This window comes from Chiloscyllium plagiosum, unplaced genomic scaffold (genome assembly GCF_037043375.1).
Source record: "Chiloscyllium plagiosum isolate Xiang-an unplaced genomic scaffold, Cpla_swu_hap1 HiC_scaffold_18, whole genome shotgun sequence".
NCBI lineage: Eukaryota > Metazoa > Chordata > Chondrichthyes > Orectolobiformes > Hemiscylliidae > Chiloscyllium > Chiloscyllium plagiosum.
The window spans coordinates 33072209-33092542 of record NW_028270156.1 but is presented as its reverse complement, the minus strand read 5'-3'; the positions used below and the strand labels follow the sequence as shown (position 1 = coordinate 33092542).

At 40.9% G+C, this 20334-nt stretch overlaps 1 protein-coding gene across 1 annotated transcript in view; it reads right to left on the bottom strand.

Moving 5' to 3' along the window:
- The window catches only part of galnt18b (UDP-N-acetyl-alpha-D-galactosamine:polypeptide N-acetylgalactosaminyltransferase 18b), a 245720-nt gene that overhangs the window by 110686 nt on the left and 114700 nt on the right, over nucleotides 1-20334 (bottom strand). The window contains exons 4-5 of the mRNA XM_043705680.2: nucleotides 13980-14163; nucleotides 956-1153 (exon numbers count right to left, since the gene is read on the bottom strand). Of these exons, the coding sequence (XP_043561615.1) occupies nucleotides 956-1153; nucleotides 13980-14163 (382 nt within the window). The remainder of the gene's footprint in view (nucleotides 1-955; nucleotides 1154-13979; nucleotides 14164-20334) is intronic.

Here is a 20334-nt window from a genome sequence, read left to right as displayed (position 1 = left end):
TAGCTCCTTGAAAGTGGAATTGCAGGTAGATAGGATAGTGAAGAACGCGTTTGGCATGCTTTCTTTTATTGGTCAGAGTATTGAGTACAGGAGTTGGGAGGTCATGTTGCGGCTGTACAGGACATTGGTTAGGCCACTGTTGAAATATTGCATGCAATTCTGGTCTCCTTCCTATCGGAAAGATGTTGTGCAACTTGAAAGGATTCAGAAAAGATTTACAAGGATGTTGCCAGGGTTGGAGGATCTGAGCTACAGGGAGAGGCTGAACAGGCTGGGGTTTTTTTCCCTGGAGCGTCGGAGGCTGAGGGGTGACCTTATAGAGGTTTACAAAATTATGAGGGGCATGGTTAGGATAAATAGGCAAAGTCTTTTCCCTGGGGTCTGGGAGTCCAGAACTAGCGGGCATATGTTTAGGGTGAGAGGGGAAAGATATAAAAGAGACCTAAGAGGCAACTTTTTCACGCAGAGGATGGTACCTGTATGGAATGAGCTGCCAGAGGTGGTGGTGGAGGCTGGTACAATTGCAACATTTAAGAGGCACTTGGATGGGTATATGATTAGGAAGAGTTTGGAGGGATATGGGCCAGGTGCTGGCAGTTGGGACTAGATTGGGTTGAGATGTCTGGTCGGCATGGACAGGTTGGACCGAAGGGCCTGTTTCCATGCTGTACATCTCTATGACTCTATGACTCTAGACCCAGTCAAGGAAACAAAATGGTGGCAACAAACTATTCTAAATATCTGGTAGTGGTTACATTGCAACATATAAACCAGCCTTGATTTGTGCCCCATAGATAATGGACAGGATATGAGATGAGTTACTCACCTCAGAATTTTCAGCTCCTTACCCGGTCTTGCAGCCACTGTATCCAATGCCCCAGTCTCGTCCCGAAGGAAATCTGTAAAGATGTGAATAACGAAGGAGACCAATCCAAACTCATTTGAACTTAGTTACCTGATTGGAGCAGTCACATTTCCCAGATTCCACCATTCTTTGGGAGGATTTAAGTAACGACACCATAATTCCCAGTCAAAACCTTGGGCTGATAGCGGATACTCTTCAATCTCAAAATTATCATACTTGATATTATCAAAGGAAGGAGATATGATACGTGTTCTGTCTTCCTTTATTCTTGAGAGTATTGGCTCAGCCCTTGAACAGTAAAGAGATCTTGAGTGAGATTGTTTATTCATGAAATACAGGTAACATTGGCAAGGCCAGCTTGTAATTAGCCTTTTCAGAGCATGGGAACATAGAAACAGGGGTTGGCCATTCAACCCCTCAGGCCTGCTCTGCCATTCAATAAGATCATGGCTAATATGTGGCATAACTCAATTTCTGGCCTTGGGGCCCATATCCCTTCATATTTTTGCATAATAAAAAATTTGTCTATCTCAGGTTTAAATTTAACAATTGAATTAGCATCGACTGCTGTTTGAGGAACAGAGTGCCAAACCTCCACTACTCTTTACTTGTACTCTTTACATTTTGAACATCTCTCCTGAATGGCCTGGCCCTAATTCTTAGTTTATGCCTTTTGGTTCTAGAATATTCAACCAGTGGAAATGGGGTAGATAAAGAGAAATCGCCTTTTCCTGTTAATATCCTGAAGACCTCAATTAGATCACCCCTTAACCTTCTAAATTTTAGAGAATTAAATGCCTAATTTGTCTAATCTCTCTTCATTTCTTAACCTTTGAAGTCCAAGTATCATCCTTGTAATCCAGCGTTGAACTCCCTCCAGAGTTCAAACATCTTCTTAAGGCGTGGTGTCCAGATCTGCTCACAGCACTCAGTACAGTATAGTAAGCACACAATACAGTGGGGTTTAACTTGGGTTTTGTATAATTGCAGCATAATGTCTACATCCTTGTACTCAAGCCCTTTAGATATGCCTTCTTGACTATTTTTTGCAGCTTTTCATAACATTTCAAAGAGCTATGAACCTGAACCTCCAAATTGCATTGAACATCCACTGTATTTAACTATGTGCTTTTTTTAACAAAATACCCTGATGTATCTTTTGTTGAGTCCAAAATGGATAACCTCACACTTGCTTTTTTAAAATCCACCGGCCACAGCTTTGCCCATTCACCTAATTAATTAATATCCTGTCGTAATTTCATGCTGACTTCAACCCTGTCTACAATGCTGCTCAATTTTGTATCATCAGCGAATTTGAATCTTTGATTTTTTTATGCCATTATCCAAGTTGTTAATAAATATTATGAATAATTGAGGCCCCAACACATATCCATGCAGGATACCATTAGTCACATTCTGCCAATTTGAGTATATACCTATTATTCTAACTCCCTATTTCCTGCCACTCAACTAATTGACTATCCATGTCAGCAATTTGCCCTCAATTCAGTGGGTTTCCACCTTAGCCAACAATGTCTTGTGTGGGACATTATCATAAGCCTTCTGGAAGTCCAGTGACTTCCTCTGTCCACCACCTTTGTAACCTCTACTACATTCATCTAAAGCATCAGTAACTCAGTTCCACATCTGTAATTATCTGTCAGAGTATAATCAGGAAGTTTGCCCAAATTTATGCTCACAGTTATGGTCACAATATGATGATTTATGTTGAAAGAAATCTCAGTATTCACGGATCGGCATCAGATGAAATGACCTTGAAAGTTTTTAGATTGCTGTAAAAATCTATCTGGCTCCCAAATGCCTTTCAGAGAAAGGAACCCATGACCCATTATAGCTCTGGGCCTCCATGTGACTGCAGTTCTACAGCATATGGCTGTTTCTTAAACCCCTTCAAGGCAACCAGTAATGGGCATCTCCAAAGATTAGAATCTCCAAAGCCAAGAGAAAACAAAGAACGTAAAAGGAATGATGAATTTCAGTCTAGGTTTAAAAACATTTGTTTGTGGAATCTTGCACAAATTGGGAATCTGGTTCTCCAAGTTACTACAAAAGTATTCAATCAAAGTCTTTAGATTCTGAAACATATCATCCAACCTGACACTCTCAATACAGAGAAGTACTAAGGGAGTGCTTTTTTTTAAGATTACTTACAGTGTGGAAACAGGCCCTTCGGCGCAACAAGTCCACACCGACCCTCCAAAGAGCAACCCACCCAGACCCATTCCCCAACATTTACCCCTTCACCTAACACTACAGGCAATTTAGCACGGCCAATTCACCTGACCTGCACATTTTTTTGACTGTGGGAGGAAACCGGAGCACCCAGAGGAAACCCACGCAGACACAGGGAAAGTGTGCAAACTCCACATGGGCAGTTGCCTGAAGCAGGAATTGAACCCGGGTCTCTGGCGCTATGAGACAGCAGTGCTAACCACTGTGCCACCGTGCTGTATGCTTGAAAGGTCAATAGAAAGGGTGCACTGTATTATACTTTGGAAGAGCTATGCTGTAAAAGGGACAACACTAAACAAGTGCTACACAATGGAGTGGCAGTACCGAGGGAGTGCCATACTCTCAGGAGGTAGTACTGAGGAGAATGGTACAATGCAGGTTGTAATATTGAAGGAGCTGCAATGTTCGATGGAAACTGCTGAGGGAGTGCCAGAAAAACCCACATCCCTTCTGTCCACTCAAGTTGATATGAAAGATTCCATGATACTATTTTGAAACAAAAAGGTGTTCTCCCTGTGTCCTGGTCAATATTAGCCCTTTGATCAACCACACTTTCATAAACGGTTGTGCCACCAGCACATTGGTAATTGTGAAATCTTACTGTGTACAAATTAGTTGCTGTCTTTCCTACATCTCAACACTACACTTCAAAGTGTACTTCAGTGGTATCAGACATTTTGGGACATCATAAGGTCATGAAATATATAATGCAAGTCTATCAACTTTCTAAATTAATCCCCGAGGTCAGGACCTTAAACAGAGCTAAGATTGTATTGAAAATCAAACAGCTGATGAAGGTTCATTGACCCGAAACTTGAACTCTGTGTCTCTCTCCAACAGATGTAACTTGAACTGCTGAACATTTCCAGCACTTTCTATTTTTATTTCAGCATCCACAGAATTTGGAGACTTTTTATTAGGTTTGTTCCTGAGTCTAGTTTCATGACACAATACCATCATTCTGCCTGGCAAGAGGATAAGTCGTCCTTTGAACTGGGCTGGAAAAAAATCCTAAAATTAAAGAAATTATGAGTGGAAAGCACATAAATAAAATATGAATATATGAAAATATGAATATGAATAGAACACTCTGTCGATTTATCCTAACTCCAGTGGTTGGTTGCAATTGTTTTTCTGTGAATAGGACATTCCTCTCCCATTTGCTCAGTTCATGTTAATTCATCAGGCTGCTCCTTGGCAGGAATAATTCAACATGTTAGCAGCTCACAGTCTGTTACTCTTTAGGCAAACTGATGCTGTGTCGCTGATATCTGAACAACTTTTGTTCCCAGACTCCATCAGCAACAGACACAGTTATTTTGAATTGAATTTATTTTAAGCTTCCAGTTCACTTAAGAGCATACAAATAGGATCAGTGTTTGATAGGATTTGCTGAGTGTAGAATGTGAGACTCCAGCCAACAGAGCAGTGGAAGGTCTGGAGCTAACAAATACGTGCGATTCAGCAGCTGATGAGGCAAGTCTGAGCCTGTTTTCGGTCTTGCATGACAAAAGGGTTTCAAAATGTGCAACCTCAGTGTAAGCATCACGGAAGTAACATTGTTGCTGTGAACGCCTTTTTGTTTAAGTATAAGATGATGGAATCAAAGGATTAGATTAGATTACTTACAGTGTGGAAACAAAGCGCAACCCACCCATACTCCTACATTTACTCACTACCTAACACTACAGTCAATTTAGCATGGCCAATTCACCTGACCTGCATATCTTTGGACTGTGGGAGGAAACCGGAGGAAACTCACGCAGACACAGGGAGAACATGCAAACTCCACACAGTCAGTCGCCTGAGGCGGGAATTGAACCCAGGTCTCTAGCACTGTGATGCAGCAGTGCTAACCACTGTGCCACCGTGCCGCCCACTACCACCGTGCCGCCCACGGCACAGTAAAGGATATGGGGCCAAGGAAGGTCGATGGAGTTCAGAGACATCATAATCTATGAAATGTATAAAATCTATCTGGGATTGATAGGGTAAATGCTAAGAAGATGTATGAACAACATTCAGGCTTAGGCTGATAACCAGCAAATAACTTTAGTTCCACACAGGTGTTAGCGATGTTTGACATTTCTTGTTAGAGAATGTCTTTTTCATAGGATAGGGGAGTTTAAAACTTGAGGGCATAATTTTAAGGTGAATGGTGAGGGGAAAGATTTAAAAGGGATTTGAGGGGCACCTTTTTCACACAGAGGGTAGTTTGTATGTGAAATGAACAGAAGAGAAGATGTGGTAGCTGCAAGTACAGTTACAATATTTAAAAGATATTTGAATAGGGACATGAATAGGAAAGGTTTAGAGAGATAAGGTTTAGGTGGGCTAAACGCAGGCAAGTGGGACTAGTTTAGTTTGGGAAACTTGCCAGCATGGACTAGTTGGACTGAAGGGTCTGTTTCCATGCTAGATGACTCTACAAACCTATGGTCAAACATTACCATTACCATTGTTAAATTCCCTTCTCACCATCCTTAGAGTTACTAATGACCAGAATTTTCACTGGACTAGCCATATAAACAGACTACAGGTTAGAAGCTAGGGATTCTGTGACAAGAATTTCACTCCTGACTTCCCAAAGTCTATCTATATAGTTTACTCTGCACTTGCCTACATAAGTGCAGCTCTAAGAACATGCAAGGCGTTCAGCACAATCCAGATCAAATGAGTCTGTTTGATCAGAGCCTTGTCAACCACCAGCCTCTGCAGCACACAGCAGCTGTAATACTTATATAACAAGATTCACTGCAATAACTAGCCAAACCTCCATCTGGCAGCATCTTCCAAACCTGTGACCTCTACAATCTAGAGGACAGGGCAAGAGATGCATGGGGCCATAAATATCTGAAGGTTCCCCTCCAAGATGACCACCATTCTGACTTGGAACTCTAATACTGTCCCTTCATTGTTGATGGATTGAAACCTCAGTGATCCCTCCTTAACAGCACCATGGATGCATCTAACCAGACTGTGCATACAGCTTTCAAGAAGGTGGCTCACCACCACCTTGTCAAATATAGAAAGTGAAATAAAAGAGAAAGAAATATTGAATTAAAAGTGAGAACATAAAGCATCAGAAAGAAAAATCAAATAAGCATTTTTTAAAAATATTCAACAATAAGAAAACCTGACTTAATGTGACTCCGCACTTACTAAAAGTTCAATTTCTGTCTCAAAAGTTTTAATTACTGCAAAAAAATTATTATGATTAAATAGAGAGCTTACATTGAATCAGACAAACTTAAAACTTTCTGTAGTAAGGTTAATCTATTGTATTTGCTGAAGGCTACACAATGTTCAGCATCATTCATAGATGGTCAAATACTAAAGTAGTCCATGTTCAAGTACAGTAAGACCTAAACAATGTCCAGATTTGTTCTAACAAGTGACAAGGATAGGGGAGTTCAAAAATAGAGGGCATAATTTTAAGATATTTTGGGAAAGCAAATCTTAGCACGACTTATACACTTAATGGTAAGGTCCTAGGAAAGTGTTGCTGAACAAAGCAGACCTTGGAGTATATGTTCATAGCTTCTTGAAAGTAGAGTTGCAGGTAGAAAGGATAGTGAAAAAGGCGTTTGGTATGCTTTCCTTTATTGCCTGCGTATTGAATACAGGAGTTGGGAGGTCATGTTGCGGCTATACAGGATGTTGGTCAGGCCACTTTTGGAACATTGTGTGCAGTTCTGGTCTCCTTCCTTTCAGAAGGATTTGTGAAATTTGAAAGGGTTCAGAAAAGATTTGCAAGGAATTTGCTAGGGTTGAAAGATTTGAGCTAGGGAGAGGTTGAATAGGCTAGTGCTATTTACCCTGGAATGTCAAAGGCTGAGGGGTGACCTTACAGAGGTTTATAAAACCATGAAAGGTATGGATAGGGTAAATAGACAAAGTCTTTTCCTTAGGTTGGGGAAATCCAGAACTAGAGGGTATAGGTTTAGAGTGAGAGGGGAAAGATATAAAAGAGACCTAATTCTGCTCCTATATCCCTTTTGGTCTTACGTTCAGGCAGGAAAGAGAATCAAATTTACAAAGAAATACAAAATTGCTCAGAACGGCAACGATATTCACCTATCCTCTGGCTCAGCTCGCTCAGCCATGTCCCCTGACTTTGCTCATTACATTCTGGGCCATCAGGTCATGCTGTGAGCTCCTGCTTGACATAGAAGGGAGAGAGAGAGAGAGAGAGAGAGAGACCCAAGATGAACTGGCACCAAAAGGTCTCCAGCTGGATGACAGACACAAGAACATGGGGTGCTTTCTTTGCCATTTGTGTCCCATGATTCAGGAGCTATGAAATCTAAGAAAGTCTTGTGTCGGTTTCATTAGTTTTCAGAAAGTTTGGGAATGTGTCAATATAGCAATGTGTCAATATCACTGTGATATCACTGTAATGGGGGAAATCCTGAACTTGTCTTTCCTAGGGGGATCTACATGGACTTCAGTAAGGTGTTCAACAAGGTTCCCCATGGGAGACTGGTTAGCAAGGTTAGATCTCATGGAATACAGGGAAAACTCACCATTTGGATACAGAACTGGCTCAAAGGTAAAAGACAGAGGGTGGTGGTGGAGGGTTGTTTTTCAGGTTGGAGGCTTGTGACCAGTAGAGTACCACTGGATTGGTGCTGGGTCCACTATTTTTCATCATTTATATAATGATTTGGATGTGAGCTTAAGAGGTATAGTTAGTAAGCTTGCAGGTGACACCAAAATTGGAGGTGTAGTGGACAGCTAAGAAGGTTACCTCGGATTACAATGGGATCTTGATCAGATGAGCCAATGGGCTGAGAGGTGGCAGATGGAGTTTAATTTAGATAAGTACGAGGTGCTGTATTTTGGGAAAGTAAATCTTAGCAAGGCTTATACACTTAATGGTAAGGTCCTCGGGAGTGTTGCTGAACAAAGAGACCTTGAAATGCAGGTTCATAGCTCCTTGAAAGTAGAGTCACTGTTAGATAGGATAGTGAAGAAAGCGTTTGGTATGTTTTCCTTTATTGGTCAGCGCATTGAATACGTGAGAAGGAAGGTCATGTTGCGGCTATACAGGACATTGGTTAGGCCACTTTTGGAATATTGCGTGTAATTCTGGTGTCCTTCCTATTGGAAGGATGCTGTGAAACTAGAAAGGGTTCAGAAAAGATTTACAAGAATGTTGCCAGAGTTGGAGGATTTGAGCTATAGGGTGAGGTTGAATAGGCTGGGGCTGTTTTCCCTGGAGCGTCGGAGACTGAGGGGTGATCTTTTAGAGGTTTACAAAATCATGAGGGGCATGGACAGGCTAAATAGATAAGGTCTTTTCCCTGGGTTCGGGGAGTCCAGAACTAGAGGGCATAGGTTTAGGGTGAAAGGGAAAAGATATAAACAAGACCTAAGGGGCAACATTTTCATGCAGACGGTGTTGCATGTGTGGAATGAGCTGCCAGAGGAGGTGGAGGCTGGTACAATTGCAACATTTAAAGACATCTGGATGGGTATATAAATAGGAAGGGTTTGGAGGGATTTGGGCCAGGTGCTGGCAGGTGGGTCTCTTTAACTCTATTACTCTAATAGAATAAAGATTTAAAAGGGAGCTGAGGGACAAAATTTTCACACAGAGGGTTGTTCATATGTGGAATAAACTGTCAGAGGAAGTAGTAAATGCGGGTACAGATAAACATTTAAAAGTCATTTGGACAGGTACATGAATCGGAAAGCTTTAGGGGGATATGGGCCAAATGCAGGAGAATGGGACTAGTTTAGTTTGGGACACGTGGGTGGCATGGATGAGTTGGACAGAAGGGCCTGTTTATGTGCTGTATGACTCTATTACTCTAAGTAACATTCATGCCACACACGTGCCAGGCAAAGACCACCTCCAAAAAGAGAGAATCTAATCATGGCCCTGTGACATTCAATGGCATTATCATTGCTGAATCTCCCACTATCAACATCCTGAGGGTTACCATTGACAGAAATGCAAACATCACGTGTCACTATGTACTGAGGTACTACCTATCCCACGTGTTGCAAAGATGGGGTTGGCCATGGCACCATGGAACACTCTATATCATTGGATCATTCCATTTCAATTGTCCTTTGTGGAGAAATTTGCAAAAGAAACAACCTTGACACAAGTCCACCAGAAAGTGGTAAACGCGAAGCGTCCTCGAGACTCTGCAGGAAAAGGAGAGGGAGGTTCCTATCAGGTTCCTGGTGCAGACCATCAAAGTAATTCGTCAGAATGCCTTATTGCCAGAACTTTCCAACAAGTACCAAGCTTAGCTGGTGATGAGAAGGACACTACCTATTGGATCCTTCCTGTGTGCTTGGACTCTCTGCACCATCACACATTGCCCTTTAAGCATGTCACACATCTCTTGCTGGAATGTGCCAATACAAAGAAAGTCTGGAGAAAGTTACAGTATTTTTTGTCGTGATTCGTCACAATCAGTTTTGTGATGCAGGATCCTGTGCTGTACAGTGTGTTCTCACGGACACATGCTGAGACAAACATCAACTATGCCTGGAGGACCATCAACTCAGTGAAAAACTTGTTGGTCTGCCAGAGTAAGGTTGATCCTGACCAGGTGTTGCAGACTGGCACATTCCAAGGTCCAGAACAAGGTGCTGGGGGGCGCACTAAAGCTCAGAGCAGCTGCCTCCAAGGCCGAATAGGAAAAGACCACATTCTAAGGTCGTTCGGCCAAAGTACAATGGGAGTCTGTTCAGTTATGAGACCCTCCCAGTGCCTCAAATATATATAAATAGTATCTTGTACAAGTAAGGAAAGCCTTTGGGTTTGTTGGAACTGTCGAGAAAGTCAAACTCCAATGTTTGTTTGTTTCTTCATATGCTAAGATTGTCCAGAGTTGAACTGCTTTGGTGACTGAGTATGTATAAAATGATTTTTTATGAATAAAATATATGTTTGAATTAAAAAAAAACTAGAAACTGAACTGGACTAGCCATATAAATATTATGGCTACAAGAGCACGTCAGAGACTAGGAATTCGACAGCTGGTAACTCAGCTCCTGATTCCTCAAAGCCTGTCCATCATCAGGAATGTGATGGAAAACTTCCACTTGTCTGGATGAACACAGCTCCAACAACACTTCAAGTTCAACTTGATTGGCACCATGTCAACAATCATTCACCCCCTCCATCACTAATGCTCAGTCGCAGCAGTTTGTATAATCTACAAGATGTCAGAGAGTCATAGAGATGTACAACACAGAAACAGACCCTTCGGTCCAACTCGCCTATGCTGACCAGGTGTCCTAACCTAGTCTAGTCCCATTTGCCAGCACCTATCCCATATCCCTATAAACCCTTCCTGTTCATACACCCATCCAGATGCCTTTTAAATGTTGCAATTGTACTAGCCTCCACCACTTCCTCTGACAGTTCATTCCATACAGGCACCACCCTCTGTGTGAAAACGTTGTCCCTTAGATTTCTTCTATATCTTTCCCCTCTTACCCTAAATCTATGCCCTCTAGTTCTGGACTTCCCCACCTCAGGGAAAACACATTGTCTGTTTATCCTATCCATTCCCCTCATGATTTTATAAACCTCTATAAGGTCAGCCCTCAGCCTCCGACACTCCAGGGAAAACAGCCCTAGCCTATTCAGCCTCTCCCTATAGCTCAAATCCTCCAACTCTGGCAACATCTTTGTAAATCTTTTCTGAAGCCTTTCAATTTTCATAACATCCTTCCAATAGGAAGGAGACCAGAATTGCATGCATTGTTCCAAAAGTGGCCTAACCAATGTCCTATACAGTCACAACATGACCGCCCAACTCCTATACTCAATGCTCTGACCAATAAAGGAAAGCATACCAAACGCCTTCTCCACTATCCTATCTACCTGCGACTCTACTTTCAAGGAACTATGAACCTGCACTCCAAGGTCTCTTTGTTCAGCAACACTCCCTACGACCTTACCATTAAATGTACAAGTCCTGCTCTGATTTCCTTTTCTAAAATGCAGCACCTCACATTTATCTAAAGTAAATTCCATCTGCCACTCCTCAGCCCATTGGCCCATCTGATCAAGATTCCCTTGTACTCTGAAGTAATCTTCAAAACATTTGTCAAGGCTCTGTGCATAGCACCTTTCAAACCCACAACCTCTACCATCTTGAAGGGAAGCAGATATATGGAATGCCACCAACTGCAAGTTCCCCTCGAAGCCACTCTTCATCCTGACTTGGAAATATATTGTTGTCCTTCAATGTTGCCGGGTAAAAATCCTGGAATTCCCTCTGTAACAGCATTATGGGTTCACACACACCAAATGGACTACAGTGGTTCAAAAAGGCAGCACAGCACCAATTACTAAAGGTTAATTAGGGTTGGATAATCAAATTCGAGCCCAATCAGTGACTCCCATAAATGAATTTTAAAAATTGCACTGACAGGACCTTTATGCCATTCAATGTATTTTAACAAGCAACCAAAATGCAAGGTACCATTTCAGCTTATAGAGAAGAATGCACCTTAGATGTAACCACAGAAGCTTTGCAGTTAACTGTGCAGTTACTTGAATTTTGTGTCTGATTTGCACATAAACATTGGTGGTGCCTTAGCCTCACTGTTATGGGAAGACAGAAAGAGGAAGACCATTAAGCCTGCACCGACAGTCAGAGAAGATGTCTGAGCTGCAATCTAACTCCATTAGCTCACCTATTCTTACTTTACACACCTTGTGCACTTTGACCCTGTATCACTTTACACCTTTGGCTAATGAATATCTCTCAGGCTCTTTTTAAATTACTAACTGATCTAACATTGACATTTGCACAAGAGAATTCCAAATATTTTCTATCCTTTGTTGATGTTTCCTAATTTCACACTGAAAAGATATGGCCTTAGTTTTAAGATTATTTGCCTCAGTCCTTGACTCCTCAGGCAATAGAAAGTTTCTCTTTATTTACTCCCTTACTTATTTGGCCTATAACAGTGATTTTTAGGCCAGTGTATATTTTGCAGCAACTCAGAGATCTGTCCTAAGGCACATCCATTATCTGCATCTGATAATGATTTATTAAACTATTAATCAACTCCACTAAGTTACTTGACAAATTCACTGCTTTTATTATGACTTATTTCATTGCAAGGTAAAAAATCAGCAATTAAACTTAAGGATCTCTCAAGAATATATTGAAAGTGGGTGACAGAATTCTTTGTCAGGCTTAATTGCATCAGTCAGTCAGGCTGATTGGCATCACCCTCTAATAGATTGAACTCACAGCTTATCAGCTCCATAGCTTTATTTAATTTTCAGGCCTTTCATCAAATAGTCCTTCACTTGAAAAAGAAGTCAACCCCTAACAACCTTTTCAAATCAGATAGACTCCTGGGCTTGCTATGCTCAGAGAAAAATTCAAATTCAGGCAAGCATCATTCCTGTAAGAGCCTGGGGTTTGAGCAATCTGCTTCAAAGCTGCTGTGTTAATCTCAGGGAAAGTGCCAATCATTCAAGCTGCTTTCAACAGCAGTTTGTATGTACAATAAAGATAAATAAGAACCAACATTATATTATCTATGATATCTATTGCACATTTAGAAAGCAAATTAATGAATTCACAACAAAAAGCAACAGAGAAAAAAAAACTTATATTTATATGGTGCCTCAGCAGATTAAAACATTCCAAGGATTTTCACAAAAACAACATGTTTCAGTGTAAGAGATGTTCGGCCAAAAGCTTCATGATCAAGAAGGGAGTTTACAAAGGAATGATTTAAAGGAGGACGGAGAGGTAGAGAATTGCACAATTTTAAGACCACAACTCCTACATCCTGAGAATAACACACCAAATAAAGCTAAGACTAGGCCTTTGCTTGGCTGCAGCTGCAAAACAGTGAGCAACCCATAAGAAAGGGACATGTTGAGATGGTGCAGTGCAGATTCAATGGGCCATTACCTTTAATGGCAGTGTTAACGTTATGCAGAGGAATGAGAGAGGCTTTGTACGTTAGAGCTGTGTGGGGTCCAGAGTTAAAAAGAGTTCTGATTAAGTAAATACCCAAAGGTTGTTTCCATTAGCAATGCGATTGAAGCCACACATTGAAGGACACCATTACAAGAAATAAAGGAGATAATAGAAGAAAATACAGGGAGAGTTTTTGGAATGTGATATTTGTCTCTTTGAAATGTTGCTGATAAATTCTTCTCAAATGGCAATACATTACTCAACTGAATGATGAGAAAGGGTATGGGGAAATAAGATGAATTATGGACATAAACTGGATGGGATATTGAATGGTGTGGGGAGCAGAGGAAAAAATGGATGAGATATTAAAAGAGTGCAAGGAGTGAGGTCGAGAGTGGAATTACACAGAATGGAATATTAAACAATATGGGAAGTAAGCAGGGTCATGAGATTAGATTGGTGTGGGTAAAACATCAAGGCTGTCTTGACTGCACACTAGAACATTCTCTTATTATAATTTTGTAATAACTGGAAGCAGTGTTGCTCAGTGAGAGATTTTGCTCTGTCTGTATTATTTATTCTTTAAATATTGCATTCTAAATTATAAATTAGAACGTGTAATTAGAAATGGGAATAGCCAGTCTTAGACAGTATACCATAAAGGATTAACTCATAAGAATTTAAATGAAAGCTATGTCAATGATAATGTGATAGATCACATGGTAATAGTGAGTAAAAAAAGAAGCAAATGCTTAGACTTTGTGCTAATCAGAATGAAACTATTTAGTGTGCTGCAATTTTAAAGTTTCTCTGAACAGTCTTCATACCGTTGTAACATCCCTTAACTATATACATCCTCCGAGTGTCTATAGAGCAACAGAAACTGGATAATGACAATGTGAGAATTCCATCAATTAACAGCACAAAATGATATTTACCATTGAACATTGAACTCAACATGAGCATCAAAGAGAGCAACAACAGGAGCTGTTGCTGCTCTCCAGCCACTGACCCGTGATCGGATTAGCCCTTCTTGCTTTGTGTGCCTGATCACCTTTACAAAGCCTGGCTGACGTGTGTTTGCTTCATCAATGTAAGCTTGTAATTTCTCTTTGAGTTCATCTGCAAGTTGAAGAAATATCAGTCATTATCAACATCATACTTGAACCTCCTAGCCAATCCGGAACAACAACTCGCACTTGACAAGTGCCTTGAGCATTATAAACCATTCTAAGGCCTTTTCTGGAGTTGGTTCAGTTGTAAACTGCCATTGAGCTATTTACAATTGCACATCAGGATAAAAGTAACATGCTGTGGGTATTGGAAACTTGAAATAAAAATAGAAATACTTAGACGTACTCAGCAGGGTTGACAGAATCTGCACCATCCTTTCACCATCATCCCTTTCATCCTGTTATCTCACTCTATTATGATCTTCCCCACTTTCTTCACTCCCGTCGCCTTTGTACTTGTTTAAATCCAGTCAATTATGTAACACTTTTCAGTCCTGACTAAGGTCATTAACTTGAAACATCAGCATTGTTGCTCTATCTGAAGATTCTGCTGGATCTGCTGAGTATTCTTTTTCAATTTGTTTGTGGGATGTGTAGACATTGCTGGCTGGACAAACATTTATTGCCCACCCCCAACTGAAGAGAGAGATTCCTGAATTTTTATTCATTGAATTCAAATTTCACTATCAGATCTTCAGAAGTGTAGACTGAGTTTTTGGTTTATCAGTCCAGTGACATTTCCATTACATCACTAATGTCCCCCTCATTTGTAACACTTGCTTGTATTTATTTAAGAAAATATTAGGACAGATGACCAAATCCCAGGCCATAGGAGTAGGTTTTCAACAGTACATTAGAAGGAAAAAAAGAGATGCAGAGGCAGGGACGTTTAGGAAGGAAATTCCAATGCATCAGCCCCAGCATCTGAAGGTGAGAATACTGAGAATTAAGAGGCCAGAGTTGGAAGCATGGAGACATTTCAGAGATTTGTAGGGCTAGAGAGGTTGCAAGATAGGGAGGAATTGAAGTCATGGAAGGATTTGAAAACAAGACTGAGAATCTCATTCTAATAGGTCTTCAATGCTTTGCTCTGCAATGCAATGACTGTGTATTAGTCTTGAGTGTGATAATGGATTTCAGAGGACAGGGAATCAACAGTGCTCAATTATATACCCTGCTCAATTTTTAATTCCCAAGAATGATTTCATCTCAGTGTTTCTAACTTTTTCTGTTTGTAGCCAATGAGTAAATCACAACACTCAGTGCAGAAAGGAAGCTGAGAAATTAGGAAATGTTCCTCAGTTTATTTGTTCATGTAGCTCCTCCTAAAGACAATGGTAAAACAATTAAACCACAAAACCATCTTCACTGCACTTACCCTGTAAACAAAACCATCTACTTGTTTATTGTATGGGAGGGTAAGGATAGTGACCCAAGAGCTCAATATACCATTAATCAAATCTTTTCATTGGCTTCAGTGAATGACAACAACAGAAACCATTCTCCATGGAAGCAGCAGCACTGGTTCAGCTGTGCATCATCAATAATTTCATCAGTCAGCAGTGCATTTCCAGTACCCATTACACATTCCTGTTGATCAGAACACCCCCCCCCCCCCCCCCACCCCCCACCCTCAAGATAACAACACGCAGTTATACAGCACCTTTGATGTAAACAATAAAGGGCCAAATTATTAAACAACATTTGATACCAAGCTATATAGGGAGATGTGAGGGCAGGTAGCCAAAAGCTTAGTCAAAGAGGTAGGTTTTAAGGAGCATCATAAGGAAGAATAAATGGTGATATTTAAGGAGAGAATTCACAGTTTAGGACCTAAATGTATATATAATATACACTTGGGTCCTTAAAACCTTAACTAGTAGATACATTAAGACTACATCCATATACTGGAATGTACTTCCAATGCAAAATTAAAAGAAAATAGTGTAAGTGAGATGGGAAGGTAAAAAAGAAGGGATGGAGAATAAATGTGAGACGGGATTATTGAAACTAAGCATAAGGTAAACAATTAGCTCAGCACATTCAATGGCTTCAATGGTGTGGAATGATTAAGTGATGAAATGAAAGGAAGCCCTGTTAATCAAAGAGATCACATTTTCCTGGCACACAGCATGACCCATGAACCATCTATAAATAACACAAAATGAGTGCTCAAACTGATCAAGTTCAACTCTATGCTGTTTGCATCAGGAAAGCATATTGATTATCCAAAAGACAGAGACAGCTAACTGAAGGGCATCCATCTGACCCGTCACTGATACTAAATGGTTGTGTATGTTAGAATAAGAACAGTGGGCAAATCAGTTCCTTGAACAGTAATTTGTATCGATCCTGCACCTCAGTTAACTAGTAAAATATTGACAGTCATTTCAAGGTACCAACTTAAAACTCTAACTCCTTTTTGAGATAATGTCAGATCATACATTCCTTTCTGATTACATTTCCCAACTTTAGGTTGACAAAGACAGATTCTAAAAGCATTAAATGAGTTAATCTATCTCACTGGCCTTTGTGCAGTTACTTCACCTGCAATATGCCAGCCCTACGCCATAAGTTTTCAATTTCCACAATGACACTGGATGTGGCACTAGATCAAATGCCTTCTGATAATTTAAATACAGTACATCCACCATTCCCTCTTTATCCACAGAACGTGTTAACTCTTCAAGAAATCCAATAGATTTCCAAACGCGATTTCCCTTTCACAAAACCACGTTGACTCTGCCTGATTGCCTTAAACTTATCTAAGTGCCAGGCATTCACTTTTTTCATAATAGTTTCTGCTGGCATTTTCCAATGATAGATGTTAAGCTAACTGGCGTGTACTTTCCTGCTTTCTATCTCCATCTCTTTTTGAATAAAGTGGTTGAATTTGTTATCTTTTTTGTTCCCTACTTTCATCCCATTGCAGGAAACCTGACATTAGATTAGACTCCCTACAGTGTGGAAACAGGCACTTCGAAGAGTAACCCACCCAGACCCATTTCCCTTCGACTAATGCACCTAACACTACGGGCAATTTAGCATGGCCCACACATCTTTGCACTGTGGGAGGAAACCGGAGCACCCAGAGGAAACCTACGCAGACACGGGGAGAATGAGCAAACCCCACACAGTCACCCGAGGCTGGATTTGAACCTGGGATCCTGGTGCTGTGAGGCAGCAGTGCTAACCACTGAGCCACCGTGCCGTGACATATTGTACGTCCTGCACAATATAATGTAATCCACTAACTGCCCCACCACGACTGGTAGCAGCACATAATTTTGGCCCAAGCCAACCAGATCAAAGTAAAATGGCTACAGTTATATCCTGATGCCCTTAGAAACTGCCTTTTCTCTGAGTTACTATTTAAATAGAAAATATTTCTACTCAAGAAAGTATTCATAAGTGGGGTCGGGTGGAATGGTCAGGAAAACGAGTAGAATGTATGAGCCACACTTCTCTCTCTTTCCTAGAGTAAGCCTGGCCTCAGGGCTGTCTCTGCTGTTGAGAAACAAAATCTTTAATTCTACTGACTGGCAATATGACTGCACGGAACATGTCATTCTGTGAACTGAAAGTGGTTCTAAAATCTTCCACAGACAGACACAAAGCTGCCGGAGGAATGAAAGCTGCTCCAAGTTTCATGTGCTGGATGCCAATTAAAAATAACAACAAAAGCAGATTTCGATCACTGCAAGATCCTCACTGCGTGTTTTTCTGCATCAGAATCACCTCTTGGTGGCTCACGATGTTGTCACATTGGAGTGATTTTTAAAACACCTTGCTCTGCCTGTATGCTACAGAATGTGAAGATTTTACATCACATACACCAGAATAGACATAGAGCCATTACTGGGAAATATTGAGTCATCAGAACAGGAATAGAACATTCTCTCCAATGATTCACCATTTGTTAGTTGTGGCTCTTGAAATAATTCCACAGTGGCTGGTATCCCAACATTAAGTCAACCGTTTCTTTTACACACAGAGAGTCCTTGACACTCATCCAGCTCCCTCAGAAGCAGCTCTCAGAGTGAACAAGATATCTGACACTCCTGTTCTAATCTGACAGCCAGATTAACAGCCCCATTCAGGAACTCATATTTTATCATGTCCACCTGGTTGACCTCGTTATAATCACTACAGCACTCGCTTTAATATATTCAGCTGAGTTTCCCTCTTTTCTTCTGTATTCACGAAAGGAAAAGTTCCTGTCTACATTTGAAATACTCGATTGATCCTGTGCTGTGATTTAGAATGATTTATCATAATCCTTAATTGTTACTAGGTCAAAAACTTGGCATCCTTGCCTAACTGGGTGTACCTGCAGAATATGAATACTTCAAGGGTAATTCAACTGGGTAATAAATGTTAGCCTTGCCATCAGAACCATATTCCTTCAATGAATTATTTAGTCATCGAGTCATAGAGCTATATAGCACAGAAACAGACCCTCCAGTCCAAGTCGTCCATGCCAACCAGATATCCTAAATTAATTTGGTCCAATTTGCCAGCACTTGGCCCATATCCCTCCAAACCCTTCCTATTCATATACCCATCCAGATGCCTTTTAAATTTTGCAATTGTACCAGTCTCCACCACTTCCTGTGGCAGCTCATTCCATACATGCACCACCCGCTATGTGAAAAAGTTGCCTTTTAAAAACCTTTTCTGCCCTCACCCTAAACCTATGTCCTCTAGTTCTGGACTCCCCCACCCCAGGGAAAAGGACTTGTCTTTTTAACCTATCCATGCCCCTCATCATTTTATAAACCTCTATAAAGGTCACCCCAAAGCTCCAGGGACAACAGCCCCAGTGTATTCAGCTTCTCCCTATAGCTCAAACCCTCCAAACCTGGCAACATCCTTGTCAATCTTTTCTGAACCTTTCAAATTTCACAACCAGCCTTCCAATAGAAGAGAGACACAATAGAATAAATTACAATCCAAAAAACATTCATGTAACACTTTGTTAATGAAATTTTTCACTCTTGCTTTGATCCAGAATTAGGAAAGAAAGAGGCCATTCAGCCAACAGGCTCTATGCTGGTTTTCCAGTAAACTAACGGCATAATGTTCCTCCTTTCCTCATAATCTTATATTATTTTGCATCAAATTTTATCCAACTTTCCCCTAAAAAGTAGTGGTCTCTCAACAACTCTGCAGTAAGGCATTCTGTCCATCCTAATCACTCTTTTCACTGTCTCAGTGACCATCTTAAATTGCTTTTATTTATTATTAACCTCTTAAATTGATAGGACATCACAAACAGTAACTGTAGAGCAGTTGTATTAACAATAGTCCTTTGTAATATTTAGAATCCATAATTGCAGCTCAAGGTTTCTAAGTGTTTGCTTCCTGATGCATGGTTTGCGGTGATCAGGGTTGACATGGTGGATTGGTCCAGGACAAGACCATTATGCAAGCTATAATTGGTATTCACATCCAAAATATATTGTTTGATGATGACCATTGGAGTATATCAGCCACAACAATCAAATAATCTCTCATAAATTGGAGGTATAATGGATAGTGAAGAGGGTTACCTCAGATTACAACAGGATCTTGACCAGATGGGCCAATGGGCTGAGAAGTGACAGATGGAGTTTAATTCAGATAAATGCGAGGTGCTGCATTTTGGGAAAGCAAATCTTAGTAGGACTTATACACTTAATGGTAAGGTCCTAGGGCGTGTTGCTGAACAAAGAGACCTTGGAGTGCAGGTTCTCAGCTCCTTGAAAGTGGAGTTGCAGGTAGATAGGATAGTGAAGGCGGCGTTTGGTATGCTTTCCTTTATTGGTCAGAGTATTGAGTACAGGAGTTAGGAGGTCATGTTGCGGCTGCACAGGACATTGGTTAGGTCAATTGGAATATTGCGTGCAATTCTAGTCTCCTTCCTATTGGAAAGATGTTGTGAAACTTGAAAAGATTTACAAGAATGTTGCCAGGGTTGGAGGATTTGAGCTACAAGGAGAGGCTGAACAGGCTGTTCCCTGGAGTGTCGGTGGCTGAGGGATGACTTTATAGAGGTTTACAAAATTATGAGGGGCATGGATAGGCAAAGTCTTTTCCCTGGGTTTGGGGAGTCCAGAACTCGAGGGCATAGGTTTAGGGTGAGAGGGGAAAGATATAACAGAGACCTAATGGGCAACATTTTCACACAGAGGGTGGTACGGGTATGGAGTGAGCTGCCAGAGGAAGTGGTGGAGGCTGGTACAATTGCAACATTTAAGAGGCATTTGGATGGGTATATGAATAGGAAGGGTTTGGAGGG